The sequence below is a fragment of the Bos javanicus genome, chromosome 17, assembly GCF_032452875.1.
Source record: "Bos javanicus breed banteng chromosome 17, ARS-OSU_banteng_1.0, whole genome shotgun sequence".
Classification (NCBI taxonomy): Eukaryota; Metazoa; Chordata; class Mammalia; order Artiodactyla; family Bovidae; genus Bos; species Bos javanicus.
This window is the reverse complement of record NC_083884.1, coordinates 67875246-67900679: the sequence shown is the minus strand read 5'-3', so window position 1 is coordinate 67900679 and position 25434 is coordinate 67875246. Positions and strand designations below refer to the sequence as shown.

The 25434-nt window shown below is 45.1% G+C and overlaps 1 protein-coding gene across 2 annotated transcripts in view; it reads left to right on the top strand.

The window, feature by feature from the left end:
* Positions 1-25434, top strand: part of PITPNB (phosphatidylinositol transfer protein beta) — a 61314-nt gene that overhangs the window by 15133 nt on the left and 20747 nt on the right. For both annotated transcript variants that reach the window (XM_061385239.1, XM_061385240.1), the window contains exons 4-7: positions 2000-2091; positions 2718-2725; positions 3242-3316; positions 5198-5281. In XM_061385239.1, coding sequence (XP_061241223.1) covers positions 2000-2091; positions 2718-2725; positions 3242-3316; positions 5198-5281 — 259 coding nt within the window. The remainder of the gene's footprint in view (positions 1-1999; positions 2092-2717; positions 2726-3241; positions 3317-5197; positions 5282-25434) is intronic.

The window sequence follows — 25434 nt, the reverse complement described above, 5'->3', positions numbered from 1 at the left end:
TTAAAGGATTCTAGGTTCCAGTTTTTTACCAATGCAAGAAATGGTTTGGAGTGCTTAGATCTTCTTTGACTTTTAATGTGATGTTATTTTGATGTATCCTGTCTTCATTTCCCTGAAGTTATACCCCTTTGTGTGAATTTCCCAAGATTTCAAAAGTAGCACGTGCTCAGAGAATTAGCCCTCCTTTATTAATATTTTTTAAGTTTATGCCCTTGTAATCTTGGGCATACTGCATACGTGATAGTAATACTTCAGCTTTTCCAATGATTTAAAGATTTAATTTGCCACAATAGTAGGAGTTTCAAACCATAGCATTCTTTTTATTTGCCCATGCCATGTCGCTTGTTGGATCTTAGTTCCCTGACCAGGGATCAAGCCTAGGCCCTGGCAGTGAAAGTGCCACGTCCAACCGCTGGACAGCCAGGGAACTCCTAAGCGGCACCATTCTTGCGTGCTGCCGAGGCCGGGAAGGGGCTGTCCGGACTGCTCTTCGTAGTTACACAGCACTCTGGCTGGTGTGGGGTCCATTCCACCTTCTTTGCTTAGCTTCTGAAATTCAGCATAGGAGTATTTCTGATCAACTGCTCAGTCTTACTGTGGGCTATTGTTCTTTCTCTTAGTTTAGGAAATTAAGTTGTGCTTAAGTTTTCAGAAAGCAGCGCTGATGGAAAGAATATACATTGGGCTTCAAGTAGGAGGATATCATTTTGACATTGTTATTTAGCTGTTTAAATGCTGGTTATAGAAATAATGAATTAATGGTTAACTCATAGTGTTATCGGGGGATTAAAGTGAAGAAAGGCATGTGAAAGCACCTAGCTACGTGTCAGCTTATAATTCAAAAGCACCCAGCTAGCTCAGTGGTATAAAGAATCCGCTTGCCAAGGCAGGAGACACAGGAGACATGGGTTCCATCCCTGGGTCAGGAAGATCCCCTGGAAGAGGAAATTGCAACCCAATTCCAGTATTCTTGCCTGGGAAATCTGTGGACAGAGGAACCTGGAGGGCTCCAGTCCACAGGGTCGCAAAGAGTCGGACACAACTGAGCGACTAAACCACAGCAACAACAGTTGCCATTTAGTCAGCTCTCATGGCAGTGTGCCTGGTGCTTAACACATTACAGATCCTGTCTGATGGGATTCTCTCAGTGACTTTGCAGAGTGGGTGATACGGACTCCATTCAGCACAGGAGGGAGTTCAGAGAGCCTCTGATACAATATGCTCCAGGTCACACAGCTGCTTCAGGGCAATGCTGGGATTTGAATCCGATCTGTGGAAAGCCTGCGCACGGAAAAGTTTCTGTACCATAGGCACCAGTCAGGAAAATGGTCATTTCATTGGCACTACTGTGAAGGCTGATAAAACTAATTTCCATGTTTGTTAAAACTAATTTTCCAGTTGTGTGTTCTGTTAGTGGTGTGTCTGTGGTTGTCTTTGCCCACTTACCTGTTGGCATCTTTCCTGATAATCTCATGAATTCGCACGAGCTCATCATGTGTTGGTTACATAGTTAACCTGTCTGATCTGACCAGACTTGAGGCAGCAGTTGATGACATTTTCCAGGTCCACACAATTTTATACTTAGGTATGTTTGCCTGTCTTCCTCTGTACACGGACCCTTCATATTATCATTTTTCTTTAAGTTTATTCTGTAAAATGTATTAAAAGGCTTTTATTCCGAGTCATTACCTTATTCTGGAGACTCTTTACTGTGTTAAGAAACAGTGTGGTGTGGTCTGATTGCCAGCGATGACTTCCGTGTCACACACAGGTTGAACAGTTTCAGGTAACTCTTAGATCTTGTATTACGGGAGTAGGTCAAAAGCCGTAAGAAAGACGGCTTCTGTTTCAAAACACAATCTTCTGTATGGTTAAACACAATCATTCTGTTGTCTCCACGTTAATGTTATACTTGAGTGCCCTTTGAAGCAGTCTGATGGGAGCCAACCAAGAAGCAGTGGTGTTGTTGAGAATATATCCAGTGTTTCTCTCCTCCCAGCAAAGTCCCTGCGTTCGTGAGGATGATTGCTCCCGAGGGCTCCTTGGTGTTTCACGAGAAAGCCTGGAACGCATATCCCTACTGCAGAACAAGTAAGTCTGGTTCCCAGAAACCGTCTCGCCCCTCTGCCCCGCACGCCCAGGGTCCCCCCCTTAGAGAAGGGTGACTCCGGGTGGGGCCTTCTGTTGGGGGGGTCTGCGAGAGCTGTGGCAGGAAAGCAGCCACGGGGTCCCTCCCCCAAGCCTTGGTGAGGGACATAGTTCCTTCCCAGACGACAGGCTCCCTGAGATCCTTGTTGACCAAGCAGGCTCCAAGGGCAGCAGATAAAAGGAATACAGAAATCTTACAGGTTACCCTCACGCACAGGCGTCGTTTGATGTAGTTTCAACAGTATCTCGCTTCCGTTGCCACGTGGTGGAGCTGTTGGCTGTTGTTTGTCCCGTCAGCCTTGTAAATGGTGTTTTGCTCTTGTGACGCTATTCCTTTTACCATTGTTTTAAAATTACTTGAAATGATTAGATTGCAACTCCACAGTCTTAACATAGCCCATATTGGCATTTGTTTAGAGATTGTGTTTTGCGGATCTAAACCAAATGTTCTGTGTTGGCAGGTAGTTTAATCTTTGTGACATTAAATATTGTGGCAAACTATTTTGGCTCCAATTAATATTCTGAAAATTTTTCCTCCTTTGTTGCCGACCTGTTCCGGTATGCCTCAGTTGTAACGGTGAGTAAAACTGTTTCTGTATCACGTAGTCTTCACCTTTAAACTTCGCCCTATGTAGTAATTGCTTTCAACTATCTGTTGCTTTATTTTCCTAAAACTGCCCACCGCTGCATGGCCCTCCTCTCTTCTCCGGGCACCAACTCACACTCCACCGCATACTCCACTATTAAGGGGCTCTTTGCAGCCTTACCGCGACATCTCCCTCTTGACTTTATTTTGCTTCTGCTACTCGCTTTGAACGTCACATCCGCTCAGCACACCCCACAGCTTCTGCAGCGTTAGCCCTGTGCGCTACATGTCAAGCAGGGTTGTGTACGTTATTTAAATGCATGCAGCAAGCAGTTGGTTGGCCTGACAAGTCTGTAAAAGTTGGCAGCTAACGATTCTTTGTCACCTGAGGACCAGTCTTCTTGTAGAGTCAGAGCGTGGACGCTCGTGCCTGGGGATCGCGCCTGCAGACACAAGCCTGAGAACCAGCCAAAGGTCACTGTCATTTTGCTGTTGTGTTTTCTGCAGAACGAATATATGAAAGATGATTTCTTCATTAAAATTGAAACGTGGCACAAACCAGACTTGGGAACGTTAGAAAATGTAAGTCTTTGACTCTGGGCTTTCAGTGTAGAAAGCCTCCGAAATGGGGATACCATAGTCATTGTGTCTCCGCCAGCGTGCCGCCTACGGCCTTAGATGCGCGCCCGGCCACGCTGGTGTGTGTCAGACTGCTGCGGTGAGGCAGGCTTGCCGCCAGAAACCAGTGGGCCTTCCCTGTCAGTTCCTTGCCTTGGTGTGTGAGTGGACTTGGTGAGGCCGCTGTTTTTGTCAGCAACTCTCTTTATCTGGGATTGGGAGAGGGTAGGTAAACAAAACTCACAGATAATCCTTAAGCCAGTTTCAGCTGTTAATTTTTTTTAAAATTGTTTTTCTCATCTCTATTTGCCAGAGCTCCTGTGCATAGCAAAATTGATTGCTTTAATTTTCACCTCCATTCCATTTGGCCTGAATTATTGGTTGATTTCAGAGAGATGCCCAAAAGGCAGGAAGGAAGAAGTTACTTTGAATAATTTACAAAAATGTTGAAAAGCTCCTGACTTTTACAAATTGGTGCACTTTTATCCCTCAAGTGAATTACCAGAAAGTTGGTTACGACTTGGTATAGTGTCTAACTTTCTGTGAGGTTTAGCAGGGAGCTTGGGAGGGCGTCTGTGACTGCTATGGGTTGATGCCCTGGCCCAGAGGTTCCAAGGCCCGTGGTCCCTGGACCAACAAGCAGTGAGTGGCATCTAGGAACTTGTTGGGAGTACCGATGCTGACGCCTCACTCCCGAGTGCGCTGAATCAGAGTCTCTGGGGGCGGGGCCCTACAGTCTTTTTTCTGCTGGGCATTCCAGTTTGAGAACGACCGTTGCAACCTTTTGATATTCTATTACGGGAAAGTAAGTTTATGGGTAATGGTGGTAGAGTATGTTTTTCCTCTGCTTTTCTGTTACTGGTGCCAATCAAAGGAACTTTTGAACTATAACTTTAGAGTATTTAACTTGAGTTTTTCTTCAAGATGATCACTCACTTGACTTGTATTTTTTTTTTTTCACAGTAACTAAAATTTAGAGTCTGAATGAGGTATTTTGGTATGCATGAGTCTATATGATTTAATTTGCCATCTTTAGCATTCAAATGGGCCTATCTTTGGCAATTTGTAAACAGTTCTTTATGGGTTGATTGATGGAATTTCAGAAGTAAATGACTGGATGACACGAGGTATAGAGGTATTGGCATCCTACTGAAGTGGAATACCTTTGCTGCTGCTGCTCAGTCGCTCCAGTCGTGTCCGACTCTGTGCGACCCCATAGACGGCAGCCCACCAGGCTTCCCCATCCCTGGGATTCTCCAGGCAAGAATACTGGAGTGGGTTGCCATTTCCTTCTCCAGTGCATGAAAGTGAAAAGTAAAAGTGAAGTTGCTCAGTCGTGTCCAACTCTTCGCGACCCCATGGACTGCAGCCTACCAGGCTCCTCCGTCTATGGGATTTTCCAGGCAAGAGTACTGGAGTGGGGTGCCATTGCTTTCTCTGGAATACCTTTAGGGTGAATCAAATTCAGCAGAGGTTTTAGAACTTACAGTGCAGCTTCTTAGAATCTAATTACAATGTCACCTTCTGTTCGTCTAGGACTTAGAGGTTTCAAGGACTTTGTCATTTATCAGTTGGGTTAAACATAGGTGAGGTTTAGTTTTTGTATTGTCATCTCTAAGAGTTACCAGAAAATAATGATGACCGATTTCTGTGAATTTGGCAGCATTCTCTTCCCTCCCTCCAGCCTTCAGACAGTTGATTTAATGAAATAGCAACTTGGGTTGTTTTTAGTATGGCTCTTGATGTACTCTGAGACTCAAGATAAAGATTATATATGGAAGCGTACTAGTTTTGCCTAACAAGAAGAGTCTTAAGCTGGCCTTGTTTCCTTTCTGTTATTAATAGGTACACGGTCTAGATCCCAACACGTGGAAAACGGTTGAAATTGTCCACATAGATATTGCAGATCGAAGTCAAGTCGAACCAGCAGTAAGTACTACGTACAGCTTGGTAACATTTTCACCTGTTACCCCTTACCTCTGAAAGTTCTATTTGAGTCTTGTATGACCTACGTTTCTACTCTGAAGTAAGTTTGGAGCTCAGCTGTGGGTCCAGAAAGAGGTCAGAGCAGCACAAGAGGTGAGAGCAGGAGTTGGGGGTTGTTTCTCATGTGGATGTCACCTTTGCACAGGTGATCCCTTTAAGAAGTCTCAGTATACCCGGGTACATAGGGGTTTGCTTTCATTGAGAGAAAAAAAACCAAAACATTATTTTACAAGAGTTCTCTTTAGTTTCTTTAGATACCATGGGTCCCTTATACATTTGAAGTCTAATTAAGAGAGCAGAATTTTAACTTAAACTTTGAGTATCAGTTCAGTCTCTCAGTCTTGTGTGACTCTACGACCCCATGGACTGCAGCACGCCAAGCTTCCCTAGAGCTTATTCACACTCATGTCCATCCAGTCAGAGATGCCATCCAACCATCTTATCCTCTGTTGTCCCCTTCTCTTCCTGCCTTTAATCTTTCCCAGCATCACTGTCTTTTCGAAGGAGTCAGTACTTCATATCAGGTCGACAAAGTATTGCAGCTTCAGCTTTAGTATCAGTCCCTCCAGTATTCAGGGTTGATTTCCTTTAGGATTGATTGCTTTGACCTCCTTGCACTCCAGGGGACTAGTCTTCTCCAGCAGCACAGTTCAGAAACATCAGTTCTTTGGCACTCAGCTTTCTTTATTCTCCAACTCTCACATCCATACGTGACTGCTGGAAATACCACAGCTTTGACTAGACAGACCTTTGTCAGCAAAGAAATGTCTCTGCTTTTTCATGAGCTGTCTAGGTTGGTCATAGCGTTTCTTCCAAGGAGCAAACATTTTTTAATTTCATGGCTACAGTCCCCATCTGCAGTGGTTTTGGAGCCCAAGAAAATAAAGTCTGTCACTGTCTCCATTGTTTCCCCATCTATTTGCCATGAAGTGATGGGACCAGGTGCCATGATCTTAGTTTTTTGAATGTTGGGTTTTAAGCCAGCTTTTTCACTCTCATCTTTCAGTAACTCGTGGCTAAAGTTGTCATTTGTGGAAAACAGTTGATGGTAGAATATCCCAGTTTAACAGTTGTGCAGCTTTCACTTTTGAGTCTTCGTGGATGTAGATACATGTACTCTAGACTTTTGACTTAATTTTAAAAAAAAACATAGTTTTCACTTGCAAAGGACACTTTATTCCTCACCAGCCCCACCCCCCCACCACCAGTTAAGACCCTTGTTATTGCTTTACCCCAGTGAATGTTAACTCCATTCTTACAGTATGTGGGGCACAGCTGTGGCCTTTTTACGTGCTGAACTAGCCGGCCGCCCTCTCTGCCTGATGAGACTTGGCGGTGAGGGCGGCACCTCTCGGTTTGTCGTGTCAGCGCGACGTGTTCAGTTAGGGTCCCTTTCCATCTCAGTTTCGGCGCTTATTCCCCGGACTTAAGCAGTGGTGTAAGATGAACCGAAAAAAAAACTAATAAATGTCTGGTTTTGCCATTGAAATTGAAAGGTAAGCTTTCAAGAACAAAGGTTAGACCTCTTCTCAGAGATCACCGGGGTGGGGAGCACCTGCAGCGACCTCTGCTCAGCCAGGCCCTGTTCTGTGGCCCCTCCCTGATGAGAGCTGTGAGCACTGATAAGGGTCCCTTGTCGCAGAAATTCTGAGGTTTTGGTTGTGCTGTCATTCGAAGTTATTTTAGTTTCAGAAATACTTTTCATCTCTGAAGTTATATCAGGCTGTTTTTTATCCTTAGAAATAAATGTATGTTCTCTTTTAAAAACCACTTTCAGATGTCTGTCTGGCCCCTTATTGTTCTTGGTATCTCTTCTAGCCACGAGCTCGTGTTTGTGGGAGGGTGGTGACAGGGTGGAAGATGACTGGGTTTGGGTGAGTTGATGGCTCGGTCGGGAGAGCTCAGATGCCCGGAGCAGCAGTGCGTGCAGCCCACGGGGTTGGGTGCTCCTGGGAAGGCGTTCAGACCCTACTGTGGGTGCTGACAAAGGTGTGCTGGCCACACGAAGTGGTCCAGCCTTGTGGCTCAGAGGTGTGCATTGCACGTTGTTCTCCCGCAGAACGCAGGCACCTCTGTGGAGCCACCGGAGGGGTTTTTCGTTCCTGTCCTCAGGCCACGGTGGGCCCCCAGTCAGCGTTTGCAGGCGAGAGCCCACCCCAGCGGCTCCGGGTGGAAGTCCCCGCCGTGCAGAGGCGCGGCAGGTTAGGCTCTTGGAAGGACGTGTGGGTGGATGGACAGGGAGAGGCTGGGCGGGCCGGTTGAGGGGGGTCTCCATTGTGAGTCCAGGGCAGTGGCGCTGAGGACGTGCGATCAGAAGCTAGATTGGCTTCAGATTCTGCGGTTGCTGCCTGCCAGCTCCTTAGTTACTTAGCCTCTCTGTGCCTGTTTTATCTCGTGTAAAATGGGGCTAATTACCTCACAGGATTAAGCGTGAACACTTAGAGCAGTGCCTAGTGGAATAAATCTTTGCTGTCATGGTCATTATTCTTAGCAGAGTTCTGAGAACCTGTGTACGAGCGTGGTTTGGGGGGTGAATAAGTATGTATGTGCGGTTTTTCACATAAGTATGTGCAGCTTTCTGTTTCATCATTCTTAGCTCCCGTTTTCCAAGTTACCCTTTAAAGATTAGTTGGATAATTACTATTGTTGTTTAGTTGCTCAGTCATGTCAGACTCTTTGTGACCCCATGGACTGGAGCCCTCCAGGCTCCTCCTCTTCCCAGGCAAGAATACTGGAGTGGGTTGCCATTCCCTCTCCAGGGGATCTTCCTGACCCAGGGATTGAAGCTGTATCTCCTTCGTTGCAGGTGGATTCTTTACCGCTGAGATATCAGGAAGTGAAAGTGATGTCGCTCAGTCATGTCCAACTCTTTACTACCCCATGGACTGTTATAGCCCACCTGGGTCCTCTGTCCATGGAGTTCTCCAGACAGAAATACTGGAGTGGGTTGCCATTCCCCTCTCCATAAGCCCAGTAAAATAATAGCCTGTTGTAAAGTTTACTGATTTTACAGTACCTTTTTCTTTATTGTGATAATATACATATTAGCCCCTTTTAAACGTGCAGTGGTGTGAAGTGCATTCACAGTGTTGTATGGCCATCACCGCCATCTAGCTCTAGCACATGCTCACCTCCCCAGAAGGACACCGTCCCCGTCTGCCCACACTGCTCCCTCCCCCCCAGCCTCTGTGCCACTGAGTGTCTTCTGCCCTGTGGCCTTGTCTGTTGTGGATGTTTCGTATGGGTGGAGCCGCTGCAATGTCTGGCCTTCTGTGTCCGACTTCTTTTACATCGGTGTGATGTTTCCAGGATGCGTCCACCACGTAGGGCGTGTCACCCGTCGCTCCTTTTCACGGGTGCAGACCAGTCCAGGGTGTGAATGCCACGTTTGGTTTGTGTGTTCTTCTCTTCGTGGACATTAGGGTTGTTCTCACCCTCTGGCAATTGTAAACAGCGCTGCTGTGAACTGTGTGTCATAGAAGCGTTTGTCTGTGTGTTTTCTCAAGTCATGGAAACTATAAGTGCAGATGATATCATGGAAGGATTCTCAGACCTTTGGACATTTTTTAAAAAAGAGAAGAGTCTCAACATGCGTATTTTCTGCTATAAAGGGGAGAGGGGAAGGAATGCTGTGTGGTGGGAGGTTCGGGTGCCCTTGACAGTTTTGGCGTGTGTGAAGGCCGAGGTGGATGAGACTGGCGTCGTCGAGGGGCTTGGGCTCTGCCTTCTGAGAGCCTCTCGTGTGCCCTCTGCTGGCACGGACGGCTGCCCTACACTCTCCCTTAAGGTTCCACCTGATCTCTTTGGCCTCCTCTAGTTAATGTTAGTCCATGGGGTCGCTAATAGTCGGACACGACTGAGCGACTTCACTTTCACTTTTCGATTTCATGCATTGGAGAAGGAAATGGCAACCCACTCCAGTGTTCTTGCCTGGAGAATCCCAGGCACGGAGGATCCTGGTGGGCTGCCGTCTCTGGGGTCGAACAGAGTCGGACACGACTGAAGCGACTTAGCAGCAGCAGCAGCAGTTAATGTTTGCATCAGATTAGCTTCTGTTGCAAACACCTAGACCACCTAGCCATCCTTCCCTCTTGCCAGACCCAGTTTGGGTTTTCTGTTGAATTTATTTGTTCATTTGATTCTGCACTTTCATGTTCCTTGGAAATTAGAGCCCACGGTGTCAAAGGAGGCTTTAAGGACGCATTTGCATTTCTGAAAGGGCAGTGTTGTAATAGCAGTCAGCCCCTGTCGCGGGGCTCAGTCGGTGTGGCTGGCACGCCCCCAGTAGCTCCTCGAGGTTGCTCCAGTGCCCTCGAGGCTCACACTCCGGGTGAGACAGACCCAGCACAGTAAAGTGGTTGACGAATGGTGGAGTCTGGGGTCCTTCCTCTCGGGCAATAGCCTGTGTGTCCTGCAGAGTCTGCTTTGGGGGATTTCACCTTTCTTCGCATCAGTCTTCCCCTCTTCTGAGTTTCAGCTCTTGTTTGTCTCATTGCTGTGTCTTGTTCTGTGTTCAGGAACCTATCTGCTCTTCACCAAGTGGCTGCTTGTGAATACTTGTCAGATGAGCTTAATGAGCTTGAGTGCAACGAAGAAACTAATTGCTCGCACCTGGGTGGCTGGGGCGACCCATTGCGCACTCCGTATGTCCCTGTGGGCTTGTGAGTCGCACAGCCTCTGTAGCAAGATTGCAGATGTATGTCCTCTTAGCCCCAGCAAAATTCCACTTCTCGGTATTGGTCCTACTCAGTCTGAAGCAGTGTTGTTCAGTTGCTGAATCGTGTCCAGCTCTTTGTAACCCCGTGGACTGCACACAGCACGCCAGGCTCCTCTGTCCTCGAGTTTGCTCAGATTCTTGTCCATTTAGTCAGTGATGCTGTCTAATCATCTCATCCTCTGTCACCCGCTTCTGCTCCTGCTCTCAGTCTTTCGCGTCATCAGGGTCTTTTCCAGTGAGTCAGCTCTTGACATCAGGTGGTCAAAATATTGGAGCTTTAGCTTCAGCAGCAGTCCTTCCAATGAATATTCAGGGTTGATCTCCTATAGAACTGAGCAGTTTGATCTCCCTGCAATCCGAGGGGCTCTCAAGAGTCTTCTCCAACACCACAGTTTGAAAGCATCAATTCTTCGGCGCTCAGCCTTCTTTATGATCCAGTTCTCATATCCACGCATGACTACTGGGAAAACCATAGCTTTGACTAGATGAACATTTTGTTGGCAAAGTGATGTCTCTGCTTTTTAATACACTGTCTAGGTTTGTCATAGCTTTCCTCTCCATGAGCAAGTGTCTTTTAATTTCTTGGCTGCAGTCATTGCCTGCAGTGAATTTGGAGCCCTAGAAAATAAAATCTGTTGCTTCAGTGTGAAGTACCAAATACATAAATGTAAGATTTTTATAAGGAAACGATCTGAAGTCTCAAAATGTTTCTCCATAGGTGGGGAACTAATGTGAATGTGGTTCACCCGTTTGGTGGAGTTCAGTGCAGTTTCCAGAAGGGAGTGAGCCTGTTTGTACTGATAGGGACTCCTTTCCAGGATAATGGGGAGGGAACAGGATAATATCTATGTGCATGCATTTGCTTGCTTACGTATAGACAGTTGAGAAAGACATATAAGATGGTGGTCATGGTGATTCCTCAGCAAACGTGGGTAGCTAGATTAGATGCAGGGGACAGGGTAGACGGGGCCGAGTCTGCAGAGGTGTGGACGGCGTAGGGGGCGACCTCTTTTCACTCAGCGTGGGGTTTTCTGTTTCTACACGACAGATCACCACAAACGGAGGGAAGGGTTGTGTGATGTAACCTCATCAAGGGATGACAGCCCATCACCTTTGCCTTAGTCGCTTGGCTGGAAGCAAGTCATGGGCTCCACCTGTTCTCAGGGGAGGTGATTACTCAAGATCATGACTCAGTGCGGGGAGAGGGGTCATCTTAGGATGTGACTGCCACACCAGCGATCACTTGTTAGTACCTAAAACTTGTTCTTTAAGGATAAACTGACGCTGGAGTTGGGAGCTTGGTAACTGAGAATGGGCCAAGGTGGATTTCCAGCAGGGAGACCTGCAGGTGTGGAGATCCCTCCAAGCTCAGGCTGGTACCTGAACTCCTGGAGGGCTTCCCTGGTAGCTCAGCTGGTAAAGAATCCACCTGCAACGCAGGAGACCCCGGTTCGATTCCTGTGTTGGGAAGACGCGCTGGAGAAGGGATAGGCTACCCACTCAGTATTCTTGGGCTTCCCTGGTGGCTCAGCAGGTAAAGAATCCACCTGCAGTGTGGGAGACCTGGATTCGATCCCACTCCAGTATTCTGGCCTGGAGAATTGCATGGACTGTATAGTCCACAGGGTTGCAAGAGTCAGACACAACTGAATGACTTCACTTTAGTCTCAGTCCAACTTAATTCCTTGGTTTTCATTTTGTGTTTAATGAACCCTAGTTTTTCTTGAACGAGCTAATTTTTCTTAAAACACCTTTAAATGGTTGAATTTCTGTCCTGCATATTGCTGCTGCTGCTGCTGCTAAGTCGTTTCAGTCATGTCCGACTCTGTGCGACCCCATAGACGGCAACCCACCAGGCTCCGCTGTCACTGGGAATCTCTACGCAAGAACACTGGAGTGGGTTGCCATTTCCTTCTCCAATGCATGAAACTGAAAAGTGAAAGTGAAGTCACTTAGCCATGTCCGACCCTCAGCGACCCCATGGACTGCAGCCCACCAGGCTCCTCCGTCCATGGGGTTTTCCAGGCAAGAGTACTGGAGTGGGGTGCCATCGCCTTCTCCGAATATTACTTGCTTTAAAAGAAACAGAAACAGTTGGTTAGTAATTAGAATCCCAGGGACGGGGGAGCCTGGTGGGCTGCCGTCTGTGGGGTCTCAGAGTCAGACACGGCTGAAGCGACTTAGCATCAGTAGCGGCAGCAGCCAAGTCTCCCAAATCAGGATGAATATGAATTGGGTGGAAGTTAAGAAACCAGAAGTTGGGAGTGAAGCTTGAATCTTTTTACTCCACCTGGTGGGCATTTTCTGTCACTGCAGGTGGATTTAACCCAAACACAGCCCTCAACACCATTTTAGTTCACAGCAACTGTTGACGTCTTTGAGTATCTGTCAATGCTGGTTTGCTGGTGTCAGACAGTTCTCATTGTACGCTCTCTGGGTTTGGGTCACGCTAATGTACCATATTTCACCGTGCACGGAAGGGGTGTGATTAGATCCGCAGTGTCACTGAACGCTCAGGTTGGGGGCTTTGACGTCTTTCTGTAATCGAAGGATGACACTGTCAGAATGACTCTGTGAACTTCTGCCAGTGTGATGCAGTCACCGAGCAGTTTGCTACAGGAATCATACATACATTTAAATTGATGGGTTACTTGGTTTTTTCCCTCGATGACTTAATGGGAAGTCTGCATAGGACTGTTACTGTGGCCAGTATTTTCTGTAATTTTCTAGAAGATGCATCTCTGCCTAATGAAAGAGCTGAGCAGTCTGCGATTCCAGTGTAAATATCCCCGCCCGGTTATCAGATTTCTTGTTTTAGTGAAAAGAGGCATTAGAGTGCAATACTAGGATGTTACATTCTTTAAGAAGGAAGGCGCCTTCTGCTCGTGATTCCAGCAGGCTCCAAGCACACACCCCGCCCCCACTCACCTCCTGTGTCCCCTCAGCCTCCCATCCCTCCCCCATTTCAGATATAACCCGGACGTCACTCCTGAAAAGCCTTCCTCAGTCAACCGGGTTCCCCTTGCGGGCCTGGACTAGACTGATCATCTCTGTGTTTCTAGGACCCAGCAAGGTGCTCATTGCCTATGTCAAGAGCTTTTCAATAAAGGTTTGGTGGAAAGGTGCAGATTTTTTCCCCTGTGCGGTATTAAAATTAGGGGGTGGGGTGAGCAACAGTTTGGAGGAAATGAAGTTTTTATCGTTAATATGAGTATTAAGTGAGCAAATGCTGCTTCAGTTTATTCTTCACTAATCCTAGACCATGATGTGTATATGATGTACCTTCAGTTCTAAAACACTCCTTTCTACGTGAGCAGACACCTTTCTGTCAGATTAAAAAGTGTTTCAGTTAGATCAGATTGTAAGAAGGAGTCAAGGTGTCCAGCATATATTCCAGTGGAATATAAGCTTCAAAGTATTTTTAATTTCTAAAGTTGTTCTTGATACATAACCACAGTAAAAAGTTGAGAATTCTTTAAATGTCCTGATGAAATGCACATGCATATCTTCAACTCATTTCCAAAATATACACAAACGAGTCAGTTGACATCTGCTTCTGCTTTTTTTTTTTTTTTAAGGTATAAATTTGAATCTGGCCCCTTTTAATCATCTCCAGCACTTTGTCTAAGTAGCTTCCCATGATTTGTATACAAAAGTCACTTCCCAGGAGAGGGAGACTCTTTAAAGTGTGAGCTGAAGTGTACACACGATTAACATCAGAGAGACCTTCATTTTTGGAAGTAATTTGAAAGAAAATGAGCACAGTTTAAAAAAAGAAAAAAAATTGGAACCACATTTTTAGATATTTGTGTGTAACCAGAAAGGATTGTATCAGCCTTCCTCTATAGTCTGTGCTTCCTCTGAAGTACATGTGTGGGGCTTGATTTTTAGCATTTCCAATTCTTTTTTCATAGAAAAAATGTTCAGATTTTTAAGGCTCACAGGTGTCAATAATAAGCAAATATTGATAGCCTCAAAGTATTAAGTTGTTCGGTAGATGTAGTTTAAAACTATAGCTCCATTCCAAATGAAAATACAGCAAGTTTAAAGAGAATGATTTTTCACCCTCGTGTCAACATCTTAGGGTGTATTGATTAAAAGTGAAAGATTTTTCCTAAATGAGGCATTTCAAAACCAAGAGTTGCCCAGTTTTGTAAGCTTGGTGCTGGTTGTCTGAAGATGGTATTCCTAAAAGGAGGAGACAGGTTGGAAACTCACATGCTGTATTGATTCTGGGTCACAAACAGGATGTGATGTGCTCAGTGTGGTCTGATTGATCGAGTCCTTGGCGAAGACTTCTCGGAGAGCTCGAGGGGCCCTTTCCCTGTGGGTGACCCAGTACGCTTGTGCTTGTGAGATGAGGCTCAGGTTTCATTCTTATCTCTTCCTTCTTCCGACCTTTTTAACACTCTTTGCCCGGTTTGTCACTCCCAGCTTCTCCTCCTTTCCTGCCCATGAGTATAACTGCCATATGGCCAGGTCGGCACCTCCGGGGCCCTGGACTCTGTCCTGCTCTCAGGTGATCTCTGCTCACTCTTGAGAAGTGCTTTAGTGCCCTGTTCATGGTGAACAGGGCAGGGGGTCTCTTCTAGGATTTTGGAAGCCGGGGAACCTCAGTTGGAGGCCATGGATGAGAACATGCACACCAGCCATGAGTTGCACTGTTAAGGAGTTTGAGCCGAGCGCAGTGCTGTGACTTGCCGTTACTGATGAAGGGCAGCCAGGACCCAAGAGCAGTGCTGCTGACTTACTCTTTCTAGAACATCTCTCTGTATGTTGTTTCTTCCTTTGCATGATGTTGATGAAGAGCATTCTTAACTGATGTAAAACAAGCAAGTGCCTGCTCTTTTGTCCATCCTCCTGCGCGTCCCCTGTTCTCCCCCTGCCCCCCGCCCCATCGTAATAGCAGTTTGCATCGGTGGCCTTGGTTGCCTCCATCCGTAACCCCTAAACTCTGCCATGTTTGGAAATTGGCATGCATACAGTAGAGTAAAAGGATTAGAGAGCCTGGGATGTCTTTTGATGTGGGTACTTAAGATAGAGAACACCACTCATATGTTTTCATATTCACTTAGCAAACATTTATTGGAACTTGCTATTTGCTCTCTATTGGCATGGTAAATATTTTTCCAGATAAAGTAAGAATTGTGTCTGTCTGAAGAGCGTGCAAGATTCTTAGTCAGTAAACGTGTTAAAGTGTTTGAGTGACTTGGAGTTTGTTTGTTCTGATCATGTAATCTGGTGATGTGTAGTGCCCTCCACCAAAGAGCTTTTTTTCTCACATCTGATAGAGACCCGTGCTGGACTCCAGGATGCTGGCAAAGTCCGGGTTCGTAGGCTGACGAGATGGGAGATAAATGAAGACTTGAAAGTGTTAGTCGCTTAGTTGTGTCTGACTCTCTGTGACCCCGCGAACTGTAGCCTTCCAGGCTCCTCTGTCCATGGAATTCTCCAGGCAAAAATGCTGAAGTAGGTTGCCATTCCCTTCTCCGAGGGTCTTCCCAACCCAGGAATTGAACCCAGATCTCCTCCATTGCAGGCAGAATTCTTTACCATTTGAGCCACTAAGTGAAGAGCCCCCATCATTTAATTGCATATCCACAGACAGTAATGGGATTGGTGGGGTCATCCAAGCCGCTTGTAGGAAGTCCCATGATGATGGCGATCTCCAGGAAGATAAATTGGCTTCTGAAGTTTGTGCTTTTCACTTATTCTTTCCAGCACTGACTGTTCCCTGGTTATGATCTGTATGTTTGGTGATATGTTTTGGTAGGCAGAGCAGCATCCTGTTTCAGTTGACAGCAGAAGTGTGCTCCTCTGTATCTGATTATCTGAAGTCTCGGTTGCCTTTGGAAACCAGCATATGAGACTTGCCTTTTCCACCCATTGAGCTGTTTTTCTCGGAGAAGGCAATGGCACTCCACTCCAGTACTCTTGCCTGGAAAATCCCATGGACGGAGGAGCCTGGAAGGCTGCAGTCCACCGGGTTGCTGAGGGTTGGACGTGACTGAGCGACTTCACTTTCACTTTTCACTTTCATGCATTGGAGAAGGAAATGGCAACCCACTCCAGTGTTCTTGCCTGGAGAATCCCAGGGACGGGAGAGCCTGGTGGGCTGCTGTCTATGGGGTCACACAGAGTCAGAAACGACTTAAGTGACTTAGCAGCAGCAGCAGCTGTTTTTCTGGAGAAGGCAATGGCAACCCACTCCAGTACTCTTGTCTGGAAAATCCCATGGATGGAGGAGCCTGGTGGGCTGCAGTCCATGGGGTCGCTAAGAGTCGGACACGACTAAGCGACTTCACTTTCACTTTTCATTTTCATGCATTGGAGATGGAAATGGCAACCCACTCCAGTGTTCTCGCCTGGAGAATCCCAGGGACTGAGGCGTCTGTTGGGCTGCCGTCTCTGGGGTCTCACAGAGTCCGACACGACTGAAGCGACTTAGCAGCAGCAGCAGCTGTTTTTCACTTTGAGCACCATTCCATTATTTGAGTATTGAACAGTCTGGCACTTTATAATTGTTTTAAACCTTGAGTATGTATTGTTTTAAAGTTACTGCTCTTTTCAAACATACTTTTTCCTAAATGTCAGCCATGGAAAGCTGATGAAACTTGGTATAATTTATTTAGGCTTGTAAATTTTGGTCACACTTAAGCAGTGTTTGTTTCTTGTGCTCTAGGAAGGATTCAGGCATATCTTTTCTTTTGATCAGACGTTGGGTGAGACAGTGCCCAGATGTTACACATTTGAGTAGATAGTCTTGGCAATATGTGCTTTATTGCAGTGCCTTCGAAAAAAACTTCATAATTTTAAAGAAATGTAAGAATCAGAAAACATGCTTTCTAAATAATCTTTACAAGATTACATTTTTTTCCTCTTTAAAATTAGAAACATGATGAAGTCCGACTGGAAAAAGTTAAATATTTGATCGGACCATATGAAATTGTTAACATTTGTCAGCTTTTGAGCTGCAAAAATGACACTTTGGGGGTCAACCTAGTAGACTTCAGAAATAACCCTTGGTAGACGATAATCCTCAATGGTCAGGGCTGATTGTCGCTCCAGTTCGTTCTTGCTCACAGCTTTCTGGAAACACCTGCATCTTAGATGTTCCTTGTGTCCCAGCTGCTGCTTCTCACTTCCTAAGAAGGGCAGTCTGCCTCTCAGAGCTGTGGCTATCCTGTTCTTTAGCCCTGAAAAGAGCTTTTGTTTATTAGAAGTCTGTGGCCAGCTTCCAGCAAGTGCGAGAAGCCTGCGGTTGCCAAGTGCTTCAGGTCTCCTTGGTGTGAGCACACACTCAGCCTAGTTGAGAACCTCTTCCTTCTGCCACTAGAATGAACCCAGATACTCATTTCTTTCTCAAAAGGGTGCTACTTATCCTCTTTATTGAAGTGTGTGCATAATGAAGAGGTGAGAACTGTGACTCAGTTCCTGACTTGGAGTAGTGCCCTCCTGAGCTCCAGAAGAGAAGACAACAGAACGGCTCAGGTTACAGGTTTTGAGGCAAGAGTGGTTTTGCTTTTGCTTAAGAAACTTCGCTTGCCGGTGGCCTGTCTCATCTCCCTTTGCTATGCTATGAAGCAAACCATTGTCAGGATCCTTTTTGTAGTGACTTTTGGAGGTATTTTGTTTTTTCCCACCCTTTCTCAGAGAAGATATAAATAAATGTAAGCATGGTTCTTATTAGAAAGAAATGTGAAATGTTCCCCACTTTCTTCTGCTGCCTTACATGGTCAAGTACTCTGGAACACTTAGGTTTGCATCCAGGGGTGGATTTAGAGAATGTCCTGTGTATTTGAAGGCATAGTTGGATGGCAGTGCCCTCTTGTGGGAAAAGAACACATTGCTTATCTCCTGCTTGCTTAAATCTTGGCAAGAATATAAAAATTTCCCCTGAAAACTCTGCGTGTACCAGCTTATGTGGTAGAAGATACTTTTCCCACTAGAACCTGTTATTAGTGTTTACTTCTAATTTCTTGCACGGTTTCAGAGTTTAAAAAAAAAAATCAGAGAGGGTGATGGAGGTGGTCAGGTATGAAGTTTTCCTGGGTGGAGAGAAATGGTCTGGTAAGAGAAAACTTTTTTTGTGGGTTTTTTTTTTTTTTTTTTTTTGAGCAGCTAATGACAGATATTTTTAAAGAAATCAGCATAAACAGCTCCGAATCCAGTTTCTAAAGTGTATTCCTAATGAAGGCCCATAGCAGTGGAAGCCCTCAAGGAGAGGTTCTCTAGATTGATCTGGGAGTGAAGTGTTTGTGTCTTATCAGGTGATGAGTGTAAAGTATATCGCATTTCTGCAGTGAAGTTTTCTGAGCTTGGCTGTCCACAGGGCAGCATCTCTCTGCGTCCTAGCCCTGCTCAGCTGCCGTGAACTTGGTTGGGCAGGACCTTCACTTTCTCATCCCCAGTTGCGATGGTAGTACTTGTCCCAAGGTTGTGAGGAGGATTAACTAGGAGGAGGTGTGTGCCCAGAACAAAAATAAGGTTTCCAAAAACAATAGCAGGAATGATCCTGCTTATCAGATTTTGTATTATTGTTTGAAAAAAAACAAAAGTTAAAATTTTTCCTGCAATTATGATTGTTAAATATTATATATTTTAAAGTTAAAATGTATAATTTAAATTATATATTCATAATTAATAATTATTTATTATAATTAAATATTATATTTAATTTTATAATTAAGCAACTGAGCTTAGTCGCTCAGTCGTGTCTGACTCTCTGAGACCCTTTGGACAGTAGCCAGCCAGGCTCTTCAGTTCGTGGGATTTCTAGGCAAAAATACTAGAGGGGGTTGCCAATTCCTCCTCCGGGGATCTTCCCAACCCAGGGACTGAACCTGTCTGTCCTGTGTCTCCTGCATTGTAGGCAGATTCTTCACTTGCTGAGGAATCAGGGAAGCCATATTAATTTGGTGCTAATGTAATCAGCGGGCTCCTGGGACTTAGGAGCAGCTGTGCCTGAAGCCCAGGTCATGGACCAGAATGAACATTGTACTGGAGAGGGCTCGCCCTGTAGGTTCTCAAGAGGATATTCCCACTTTAAGGAATTTAACGTAGTATGTTCTACGATCTACTGTCATTTAAGAAAATGCATTTTATGTTAAAAACAGGAATTCTTTACCATCTGAGCCATCAGGGAAGCTTCCTTGGTAACTCAGCTGGTAAAGAATCTGCCTGCAATGCAAGGAGACCTGGTTTGATTCCTGGGTTGGGAAGATCTCCTGGAGAAGGGAAAGGCTATCCACTCCAGTATTCTTGGGCTTCCCTGGTGGCTCAGCTGGTAAAGAATCTGCCTGCAATGCAGGAGACCTGTGTTCGATCCCTGGGTTGGGAAGATCCCCTGGAGGAGGGCATGGCCACCCACTCCAGTATTCTTGCCTGGGAAATCCCCACGGACAGAGGAGCCTGGCAGGCTACAGTCCATGGGGTCACAAAGAGTCAGACACGACTGAGCGACTAGGCACAGCACATATTAAATAAAACTTTCCTAAACTTACTGTTTACATTTTAGGAATGTGCAGTTTAATTTTAAAATATATAATATTTAACAATCATCTTTAATAAGACTGACTTATTGGTGTATTGGTACTTAATTTCATTGATGTGAAGAGTTTAAAATATATTTTTTAATGCTGTGATATGTAAATACATAGTAATAAACATGTGACAGTAACAAATACATCGTATATTTGTGCATGAAGTATGGGCTCCTCCAAACTAGTAGCCCACTGACTCCTGTAGGGGAGACCTGGGGGCTACCTACCAGCCCTGGCTTCCCGGAAAGCCCCTCTTCTGGTCCCCAGCTATTTGGTTTCCCTGCTGGGTTGTTGACATCAGGTTTTTGGTTGTAACTTCTTTTCATGGCTGAAATTCTGGGTTTTTTTTCTCTTTCTGTATTAATTTGTAACCTTCCAAAGGCTTTGAGGGGTCTGCCTTCATAAACATGACAGGGTTGGCAGGCTCTGGCTGTGATTCGGACAAGATGAGAAAGAATGGAGGAGGCGATTGCCCTAGCTGTGCTCTAGCCCAGCAGTGCCGGAGGCTGGGGCCACCTTTCAGCACAGGGTCCTGTGACAGCCTCCGTCCGCCTTCCCTGTCCACCATGCTCGCCCACCCGAAGTCTCACTGTGCAGGGTCTCTGTGAGGTTGAAAAGATTACAAGTAAGTGTTCTGCTTGGGTGTGTAGGTTTGACTGCATTTCTCAGTTCTCAGGGCAGTTGTTTAAAAATTCCGTTTTAAGGATTCATTGGTGGGAAGCCAGTAAGGATTAATGAGAGGACTGAAGTAGAGAATATATTTTAATGCCACTCTGTTCCTTTGAGGTACATTCAGCAACAGAAACTAGGCCAACAAGTTATTGACAATTAGTGGTCTTTTGGGAATCTGCTTTAATGAATAGATAAGAATGATTTGTAATTAGCATAATAATTATATGCAAATGAATGCTTCTGAATTGCTCTAAAACACTTCTGAACTGTTTAAACAGCCCTCCTGAGATCTTGTTACTCTATTAATTTGTGTAGCAAATCTTTTTTTCATAGATCATGCAAAGATAAACTTCAGTCCAGCCCCTGTCCGAATTACTATAAATTCCAAGGTGGTAGGACCTGAATTAATAAGATTTACTTATACTATATTAATGGTACTCTGTGGGAACCTGAAAGGGTGAGGAGTCACTGGGGAGATGTAATTAAAAATCGGAAAGAAAGCTGCTTATTTGAAAATATGTTGAAATGAGTTTCTTAAACAAGTTAGTAAATGTTAATTTCTCTTTGCACCTCTTGTTACTTGGCAAAATTTAATGCAAACATTTTTATTTTTTTAATAGGCTTCCCCTTTGGAGTCACTTGGTTTTCTCAGCTCCAGTGAGTTACACACTGGGGTTAGTGATGATAGTGTCTGGGAACCCCTTTTTTCTAAGTGCCACAGTACTGAAAAATCCAGCGCAATGCTAATAAATGATGTTTGCTATTTATCTTCCTATTTAATTCAGCTCTCTCCCCATCCTGGTCTTTACTTTTAGGGTGTGATTAGAGGAAATGAGCTCTGCTGAGTTGAGCAGCAGTATCTGCATTTTAAACTTGGTGATTATCTTTGAGCTATTTGAATAGACACCTAATTAATCATCTTATGCTAAAGGACAGCATTTTACAAGCAGGCTGCAGGACTCTAATATCCCTCTCAAGTTTTTGTTTACCCTGTAGAGTTGTTTCTCTTTGCCAGGTGTGGGGCAGAGTTGTTTCAGTCTGCTGGGCAGGTGTGGGGACTTGCTCACATACGTGGGTCTGGCCGGCGTTTCCTTTTCTCACTGTACAGGTAGCGTCACCTCACCTGCGGTGACCCAGCCGTGGTTCTTTAAGCAGTTTCTGGTGTCGGGAGCTCTCAGTTTTTCCACAAGCTGTTAACAAAGTCCTACCAGCCTGCCCCCACCTCCTGCTCCCTTCCCCATTCATAATCATGAGTTCAGTCTGGGCTCAAGGACGTTCGGGTTGGCTCAGCACAGATTTCGTACTTGCATTTGGGGTTGGGGGCGCAGCCACGATGCTAACAGATTCATAAAACTAATATTCTTTGTTTTCAGAATGAATCTGGTTTCTATTGAGAGTTTCTATCGAGAGCTGTAGTGAGTAACAGATGTACACCCAAGAGGTAGCACAACTTTTGTATTCCAGTGACAGAAAACAGTTATTTATAAGAATTTAATGAATGTATTCTGTGGCTCCAGCGTGGAGACTCAGTAATCCACTTATTTACCATATTAGATTTTATTTGTTCTCCAAAGGGCGTCTTGACTTGCCTCCTTTGTTACTTAAACAGAGTTTTCAATTAAATAGAGTTGTATTAACACTGGTCCGCATCTACCTTATGCTGATACCATTGTGTTTTTCTGTTGTTCAGGCACTAGCATTGGTGGAGCGAGCAGTGTCTGGGGACACTACACCTAACTTGATAATGATGGTTTTACTGAGCCCTTATTCCTGGCCAGGCCTCTGGGCATTTTATACAGACAATTAAAATTTGATCATAAAAGAATTTTAAACACAGTGCACCTTAGCAATAAGATTTTTCTGCTTTTAAACATGATTTTAAAACTCATTTAAAAAATACATTTCCTTGGCCCAGTGAATCTCCTGTTTTTTTGTGTGTTTTTTTTTCCCAAGGATTACAGAAAGTGCATAGCAAATTCAGCCTTCAGAATACCCAGGAGCTGAAGACTCAAGTAGGCTACAGCTGTCTTCACCCACAGTATTCTAAAAAACTAATGAGATGAGAAGTCTGCAGCTGGTGGCAAGCACAATAAACCATGAGCCAAGGGCTTCTCTTCATCAGAGCCTCCCTTTCCCCACGGGATCCCAAAGGAGACGGAATACTAACAAAGCCAGCAGGCTGTCTCATTCCACACTATTGCTCATTTGCAGCTATAATTGGTAGCTGAGGTTGCATTCTGTATGCTGAAACTGTCATACATGAAGGAATATATTTGTTCATTGTGATACGGATATAAATCAGCCAGTTGATTTCAAATATAGAAAGACAAAACTGGATACCCAAAGATAAAATTGTAGCCAGAAAGATATTGTTCAAAAAACTAAATGTTATATAAATACAAAAGTGAGGTTAATAAAACCACACTTGCTTGCTGCTTGTTAATATCTTGCTACTTAATTCAGCTGATTAAACATCTATGTATTCAAACTAACATTAAAAAGTGCGAAAATTCCTAGGTTTTGACAAGAGGCATTTTCCTCATCTGTCAAGGTTAAGGTGCTATTGTTAATAATTGGGTTTTGTTAACATTTCCAGTGTATCGTTAATGTTGCTGCTTTGTATTCAAGGGAAAAGAGCAGAGAGGGGAGACTTAGCTTTGGAGGGGGTGTGTGTGCGTGTGTGTGTGTGATGTTTTATGTGCACACACTCATGCCTTCTAGGAGAATCCACTTTGGTATCTGTGATGCTGCTGCTGCTTGCTGGGTTTGAATTGTGTTTCGTTTGTGTGGCTTGTGTGGGTGCCCTTCTGCCGTCTTGCTGTGTGATGGCCCCCAATGAGCCTGGGACAGAGGGAAGGTGAGGAGGCTGGTGGCCCACAATGAGCCTGGGACAGGGAAGGTGAGGAGGCTGGTGTGCAGGTCCCCACGTGCGCGGGCCGTGCCACCTCCTTGTTGGACCGTGGCTTCCTCACCTGGGAAGCCAGGCGGCTGGGTGGTCTTCAGGATGCGGTTCCCCCCTAACATGTTGTGACTCTGTGGTTCAGAAAAGTTATCCAGTCCACAGCACTAATGATGAAGGCTCTGAAATAACTGTCACTCCATAGTTTTCAGTTCCTTATGTCAAACAAGTATTGAAAAATCCCGTAAGTTGTCACCCTGGTGTGGTGCTGGATGGGGTTAGGACGGAGAAAGGAGTGTTGTCCAGAAGTCCATCTGACATTTTCACGTTTAGTGCTGCCGCCTTAATCCTGCAGCCTGCGTCGGCCCTTCTCCTGGGGCACCCACCCCTAATTAGTCTGCCTCCACGTGACAGTCGTCCACGCTGATGACAGTGTGGACCGAGCTCACTCTTCGTGCGCTGGTTCTGCCTTGGTGTGTCTCCTGCCCCGTTGGATGCTGTCGGTCCTGCTGACTCTTGTGTACACTGTATTTTGTGGACTTTGTTTTTCTTTCTGTCTTGAAGCTGGCAAGTTTAGAATCCACAGAGATGGTTCTGCAGTCTCTGTTTCGTCCGTTCTAAGATCCCCTCCCTCGTTCTCCTCATGTTTTAATATAGTCAAAGTCAGATTTGCCTTCCAGTTGTGGCGTGTTTTACTGGCCTAGTGTTTCCCTTCTTAATGGTACATAAAATAATGGAGCATCCTGTAACTGGCAGTCTCTCAGAGTCAGGGAATGTGATTATTTACTATTCAGCTCATGCAGGGCTCCATAATATCTTAGATTTTGTGAAAAAGCAAAAACTTGGGCATCTTGCTCACAGTAAGGTCACACCCTGCTTATTAAAAATGCAAAAAAAAAAAAAAAAAGTATTTTTCCCTCAAGTGGGATGAACTGGTAAGTGTTAAACACTGGCCAGGCCTCTGAATATTATACAGATAATTAAAATTTTATCATAAAAGATTTTAACACAATGCGCTTTAGCAAAAAAAACAGTTTTCCTCAGCTGGTGTTGATTGCTTTCCATTCTGACTGTAATTTCCTCTCTCCATTCCCTGCTGGCAGTGGACATGTGATCCCTGTGGTTCCGGGTACCTTTTCTTTGTCTCTCTTGCTTTGATCCCGGCCAGACTGACCTCCTAGGAGCCAGACCCAGGTGCCGGCTCTTCTGTTCTCGGACCCCCATACCACCTCTTAGCATCTTGTGCGCTGCTTGGTGCTGATGCAGTGCACCCTTCTCCATGATGGCTGTTCAGTAAATAGACCTTGAATCGAAGGAGGTGATGTCAAAGGTGATTATTTGATAGGATGTTAAATGCTTTCAGTTTTGGAGGAAATGGAATTCATCTCTGGGTTTCCAAGGCTCTGGCCTAAAAGAAAACGTTGCTCGGTTGTTTGTTAGCAGGAGAGCTGGTGTCTCACTGTGAATCCTGGTCTCAGGACCACCTGTGCAGTTGATTCTTTTTTTTCCCCCCTCAGTCCGCAGTGAAGTTGTTAATTTTAGGGTGCGGTTCTAAACTGGGATTTAAGAATTCCTGTTAGCTGACAGTAGTTGAACTCTGCTGATATGCCCAGACACACTGGGTAGCTGCAGTTGTCCGACTCCTTGCAGTCGGCTCATCCCAGCTTGTTGTCCTGGAGGTGCTGGCTGACCTCCTCCTGTGTCTGTGCCGTGTTGCGTGTTTCAGCAGCAAGGCCCAACACCACTAGTCAGGTTCGCCTCTGTAATCGTTTAGACAGGCTTTGAGTTCAAGGTCACATATTTGCCCAGTTACCACCCCTTAAAGAAGTTTTGTTAAGTACCTGAACCTCGCTTTTCTCCTTCCTCATATGATTTATTTGTAACTTTCTCTTTGGAAACTACTAACATGCCATATGCATTTACTGAATAACTGTCGAGTCTTGATTTGCTGCTTCTCAGCCTGTTTTCTTTGATTTTGAAAGTTTGTATTGTGCTTTGGCGTGCGTTCAGTGCTTGCACTAACTTTATCTCTAAAACTGATATTTTTTCATATTGACTTGTCTGGGCATTTTTCTCAAAGTATGTGGTCCTCCACAAATCCTGTGAAGGACCCCTGCTTTAGAAGGACCCCTGCCCAAGAAGAAAGGGGTTGTCCTTTTGTAATATTTTCACCCGACCTCTGTTCACTGTTAGTATTATAACTCACTTTGTTTTTTAAATCTGGACGTTAGCTCTTCAAAAATAATTTTTAATTTCTGTATGTGGA